This window comes from Malania oleifera, chromosome 4 (genome assembly GCF_029873635.1).
Source record: "Malania oleifera isolate guangnan ecotype guangnan chromosome 4, ASM2987363v1, whole genome shotgun sequence".
NCBI classification, from domain to species: Eukaryota; Viridiplantae; Streptophyta; class Magnoliopsida; order Santalales; family Ximeniaceae; genus Malania; species Malania oleifera.
This window is the reverse complement of record NC_080420.1, coordinates 78,962,663-78,968,830: the sequence shown is the minus strand read 5'-3', so window position 1 is coordinate 78,968,830 and position 6,168 is coordinate 78,962,663. Positions and strand designations below refer to the sequence as shown.

At 31.3% G+C, this 6,168-nt stretch overlaps 1 protein-coding gene across 2 annotated transcripts; it reads right to left on the bottom strand.

The window, feature by feature from the left end:
- Positions 1–359: 359 nt before the first annotated feature.
- Positions 360–4,718, bottom strand: LOC131154084 (ENHANCER OF AG-4 protein 2-like). Of its 2 annotated transcripts, XM_058106588.1 has the most exons (4): positions 4,328–4,665; positions 2,878–2,954; positions 1,111–1,192; positions 360–996 (listed from the first exon to the last, which is right to left on the bottom strand). In XM_058106588.1, the coding sequence occupies exons 1-4, from the start codon at positions 4,436–4,438 to the stop codon at positions 649–651; spliced, it is 618 nt and encodes a 205-aa protein (XP_057962571.1). In that variant the 5' UTR covers positions 4,439–4,665; the 3' UTR covers positions 360–648. The 2 variants fall into 2 exon arrangements, with proteins under 2 accessions (XP_057962571.1, XP_057962570.1); XM_058106587.1 differs by having other exon boundaries at positions 360–1,192; positions 4,328–4,718.
- Between the last annotated feature and the right edge of the window lie 1,450 nt (positions 4,719–6,168).

The following is a 6,168-nucleotide window of genomic DNA, read 5'->3' as shown; positions in this document are numbered from 1 at the left end:
GTTATATCCAATTCCTTCTCTATTTCAATGCAATCTTTGTTGATCAATCATCTTTTCAAAATTTTCTTTACCTTTAGTAAAGTTATAAATGATTTTCTCTTTATCACTTCTTAAATTCAATTATTTCTAAATCCTTTTTATTTTGATCATCTACTTGTATTTTGACTATTTCTTAAGTCATATCTTCTATTTTCTCTTCTAACTTTTCAATATGAGATTCTTTCTCTTTTACAATGGATTTAGAAAACTCAAGTTATTTCATTAGTTTTTCATTTTGTTCTTTCAAGTTTATGTTTTTTTTGGACACTTTGATAAACCTTTTATGTAAGACAAATAACTCAACTTGTTGTTTTGTTGACTTTTTGATCAACTCCCTGTTTTGATTATGACAAATCACAGTATCTCATCTGTGTGCTTCGAGTGTATGAACAAAATTACTTGTCTAAGCACATATGATAAATAAGAGATGGAAGCTGAGACACACTTAGTCAATGCCCTATGGCCACCACCAGCATGACGAACACAAACTGATGCAACCAAAGATGGAGAACCTTTTCTTTTATCATCAAACAGGTCAAAAAAGGAGTCTCTCAGTGTCAGATAAACAGTTGTTTCCTTTTGTATCAGACACTACCTGTTCAGCATGATTCACAATATCTTCCTTTTTATCGCCAAAAATTCTTCCTTCATACAGGAAAGAGTGGCAGGACTAGATGCTGACACTGCCTCCTTTGGTAAACGTAAACCCTCATTAAATGCTTTATTCTTTTTCTTAGTTGTTGCAACTTGAGAAGAAGTATTATTTTTGTTACATGATATGGAAGGCTTCACATCTTGACCATCTTTCTTGCCTTCTCCATGCGAAGTATACTCCAACCTGGAGCCACCATTGGTTAGGCCCTCTAATTCTAATTCTTCATTTGGCCCAGTCACACCAACCCCATCTTTTAAGTCAAGCTCCACTCCATCATCATCTAACCCATCGACAGAAGGTGCCTGACACCCAATGGCAGATCCATTAGTATCAACTCTCAATTCCCCTAATTTTTTTTGCTGTAAATTTTCAAAAGCTTCACAAATTTCCTTTACAGCTTTAGCAAATGGCTTAACTGTTTTGCCTTGGCACCGAGCAGACAATTTGTTCTTCACCTCACCAGTAAATTCTTGAATTTCCGCAGGGGCAATAAAAGCTCTGTGAATGACGAAAAAAGGAGAGAGAACTAAGAAGCTAATACAAGCAGCAGTCAAGTTTATTAACAAAAAAAGAAAAAAAAAAAAAAAAAAACAAGAACCAGTTCAAAGGGGAAAAAACACAGATGCGAGTAAAAGCAACTTCACTTTACTAAAAAGGTCAATAACACTAATTACCCTCCATTAAAACAATTCTTATAAACACTTAAAACATCAAAACAGATGCATACATACAACTATTAAAGTAAATATCAATAAAGCACAATCCCAATAGTCACCTTGTAACTACAAACAAAGTAATAACTTGAACAAAAATAAATTGGCCAACATGACTAACCAATTTATTCACCTAAAGAGGTAATTTTTGCAACAATTCATTTATAAAACATTTATATTCAAAAATCGTATCATTTTATCATTCAGTCCGTGTTTCAAGAAATAGGATAAGACATCAACTAGTTAAAATGAAGTCGAGAACGGAAAATAAAGCAATTAAAATAAAAAATTAACTTTTAACATTAAACAACTTCTATCAAAAGATCACTCAAAATTTTGGAGGTTAATTTCCCAAAAGTGTCCCAACAAAATTACAAAGGAGAGTCATTATGTTATTCGCTATACCATGAATGGTTAATTCATTGTGCATGTTTACAAAATGCATCAATATTACAAAATTAATAATTCCAAGCCAAGTAACAAAATTGATAATTGAGCACATGCCAAACTAAAGTCTGCAGGCAGAACACTAAATCAAAAAAGACAGCACAAATGAAATCTCTTGCACACCTTGTTTTTGGCCTATAAACACCATACAAAATTACTAAGGACCCAGCAACGTCATCAATTCTAAACATTGTTGCACCATGAACGAATGTTCAAAGGCAGAAAAATCTACCACAGGGATTGCCATGGGTTACCCAAGCCACCATTCTAAAATCAAATTACTTTATGATTACTTAAAGGTTGTGTTTAGGAGCATGGATTTTTAGTTTCCGATTCAAATTTGGGTGGATTTGGACAAGACTGTACAACTTTATATCTCATTGTATCCAAAACCACACAAATCCAAATCCAATGTCCAAACTCTAAGCTCCAAGACACAGGAATACCACATTCCAAAATGCTTCTTCTGCCTTCTGTTGAGGGAAGCAAGCAACAAATTTCCATTTTGGTTCAGATTATAAAGAAATTAAGAAATAATACTGCACAATTGTTTCTGAAAACAGATGTAAGAAACAAGAACATTTCAAAATCCAAACATGCCTTGAGTTTCTAACTTACATATCATAACCAATCAAATGATACCATGCAAGCATTGCAAGAGGTACCATTAACTGCAATCTATAAAATCTGTCCAAATTCATTTGTAAAGATCATACTAAGAGACTCAAGATCTTATTGCAATGACACAATACCTCCTAGGTGATAGATAGAAGTCAATCATCAAATAAATTTATAAAGCACATAAAAAAGACAAAGCGGAAGAAACAAACAGCGTAGGGTAATATGGATAACTTGGGAAGTGCATTGATAAATGGGATAATTACTATCAACAATCTATGGATAAAAAAATCCAGCTCTTTCTACACTAAAAATAGTCTCTGTCATACATTTAAGGAATCAAATGACCATCCAAGCCATTCAATACGCATGACAACACATCATAACCATATGTTATGTACTTACATTTCTTGAGTTCCAAAGAATTGGACAAAATACTTCTTTGGGTCAGGTGTTCGATCCCAATCTTCTGGTCTGCTAATCTGAAAAATGCAAAACCGACCAAAAATTCCCTCAAAATCAAGTCAAATCACCAAATGAGTTATCAACATTTCAAAAAGCACACAAAAACAAAAACAAAAAATAGAAAAAAGAAAAAGAAAAATCAGCACAAAAGAATTTGCAAACCACCCTGCAAATAAGTCAGACAGCTGTTACAGAAAGCCGACGATCGAAAATTTTTTCTTGAATCTAATTACATGACTGCATAAAATAAACCAAAACCTAAACCCACAGAGATGCTAATTATAAGGGAGGGGTGATCTTGTTCATATGACAATAAATATCTTTTTTAGGAATAACATATGCCCAACTACATATACACGTACATACAAAAAATACTCTTCAGTTCATGCAAATGTGCAATGAGCTGAACAAAGTGTAATCAAACTAGAAAACAAAATGAACCATCTCAGAACATATTATAATCTATTTCCAAATTAAATCAACCCTCAACAACGCTATCAAAATAAGAGTCAAATTGCCACAGAAACCAACTGTGTGACTGATGTAAAGAGAAATAACCAAAAAATCAAAAAATCCTTGAAATCCGACATGATAGAATTTGAACTACTTCCAGTTGTTTCATTCAACAGCCCCAACAGAAATTAAATTAGCTTTGAAACAAAACAGACCTTCTTATAGCTAACTCAGATCACACTTTGAACTAATTATAATTTTGGTTTTGCTAGGCTACACAAAACATGCAGCTGTTTTGGGGTTGGAGGCACAATAGCATCCCCTCATTCCAAACCCCTTCACACCTTTCCAAACTTAAAACAGAGACCTCTAACATGAATGTACCATATTGACCCAAGACCTAACTATCCCCTAAGGGACAACTTTGAATTAAACTAACAGAGAACCCCACTTATGTTCCATATAGGATAGAAATACAAGCACAGAACAAATAGACCACTAAGGCCCAGGCAAATACCTAAATTACAACCGCCCATCTCATCAAATTCATGCAACAAAACCAAAATACTAAACTTAAAACCATGTATACCCATATAGAGAAAAGTAATGCACACCAATTACCAACTGCCAAAGAAGAAGTTCCAGCAAGTTTGAGTTAAGTCTAACTAGCCAATCAAAACAAGGTTAAATCTAACTTTCCTCAACCAAACTAATATTAATCTTCTCATAAGAATGATAACGGCAAAAACTAGCTAAGAAAAATAACAACAAAAACTAGAGAGAAGAGAGCCCCAATTACCCTCAAAAGAGTGCCCTTGGGTTTGCTCATTCTTTAATCATCAAACAACATTGATTAAATCATGAATTACAAACAATATAATAGCGAAAAGAAGCGCAGTAACCAAAGAAAGGCAGCGTGGATGAGCCGAAGCCACACCTTCGCAGGCCACGCAGGGAAGCCCTTGACCTTGGCAAGAATGAGATCTCCCAAACTCAACTGAGTCTTGGCCTTTGCTTTGTTCGCTCCTCGTTTACGCCAAGGAGCCATGGCGGTAAGAAACCCTAAAGACTAAACCCTCAGTACGTTTTTTTAAGGCCGATCCAAGAAGAACCGTAGAGAGAACCTCTCAAATAGGCGGTAGACAGTGATTGTCGGCGGCGCTAGGGCACAGAGGTAATCGGCGACGGAGACGTTGAGCACTGCATTCGAATGCTAGGGAGGTTATAGAGAGAGAGAGAGATTGTGGCAGTCGATTAGAAGGGGGAGAGAGGAAGAAGGAGAAAGGAAGGGCGCAATGGTAATTTGATAGCACTATGGTAATTTGCTTAGCACTATGGTAATTTGCTTACTCCATTTTATAACCGGATGGTAATTTCAAATAATTATCCATCAATAGTGACTATAGATCATGTTACAGAAAAATGAAATGAATACTCTGTTTCGTCTATTTTCACCGAGTACTCTGCTTCGTCCACTTTCACTGAGTACTCTGGTATATTTATGACACTTATCTATATTTCTTTCACCGAGTATTCTGTTTCGTCCACTTTCACCGAGTACTCTGATATATTTATGACACTTATCTTTTTTTTATACTCTATTGTCCCCTAACGATGATTATCTTTGAATCCATGATTATATCATGTTTCGAAAACTTTCAACTACTAAAATAAACGCTACACGGCAACGCATAAACTTAAATTAGTTAGTTATAAATGGATAATAAGAATAAAATTGAGGAATCATTTGAATGATTTACGAAAAAGTATTTTTTTTTTTAAATATTTATTTACATAAGTACTTAATTAAAAGAAATAGTAAAAGTCAAGCACTTCTTGAATGTGTATAGAATGTGATACTTGTAAGTAATATTTGAATATTTACTTTTATTATAAGTATTCTATGAATGTGTGTGTGTGTGTGTGTATAATATTATTATATTTCAATATATATTTTTTGTATTATAATACATAAGAAAATAATATATAGTTATTAATCTATGTTAACATTTTTAATTAATATTTTTAATAAAATTTTAAATATTTTTTAACTAACGAGCTAATAAATATTGTATTATAATACATAAGAAAATAATATACAATTATTAATTTATGTTAACATTTTTAAGTAATATTTTTATTTAACATTTTAAAAGTTTTTAATTATCAAGCTAATTAACATTCATGTTAATTGACATTTTCAATACTGCCAAAAAAATTGACATTTTCAATTAACATTTTTCATTAATAATTTTAATAAATTTTAGATATTTTCTCATTATGAAATTATATAGTTTCAACCAAAATTTTCAAATTAAATATCAATTAATATTTATCATAATTAACATTTTTAATATTATCTAATTAAAAAATTAATTAAAATTTTAATTAGCACTTTTAATAAACATTTGAAATACTTTCTAATTAAAAATCTAATGAAAATTTTAATTAGAGCTTTCTAATTTATTATTTTTAGCTAAATTTTTTCTAATTAAAAATTTAATTAAGTAATATTTGAATATTTACTTTTATTATAAGTATTCTATGAATGTGTGTGTGTGTGTGTGTGTGTGTGTGTATATATATATATATATAATATTATTATATTTCAATATATATTTTTTGTATTATAATGCATAAGAAAATAATATATAGTTATTAATCTATGCTAACATTTTTAATTAATATTTTTAATAAAATTTTAAATATTTTTTAACTAACAAGCTAATAAATATTGTATTATAATACATAAGAAAATAATATACAATTATTTATTTA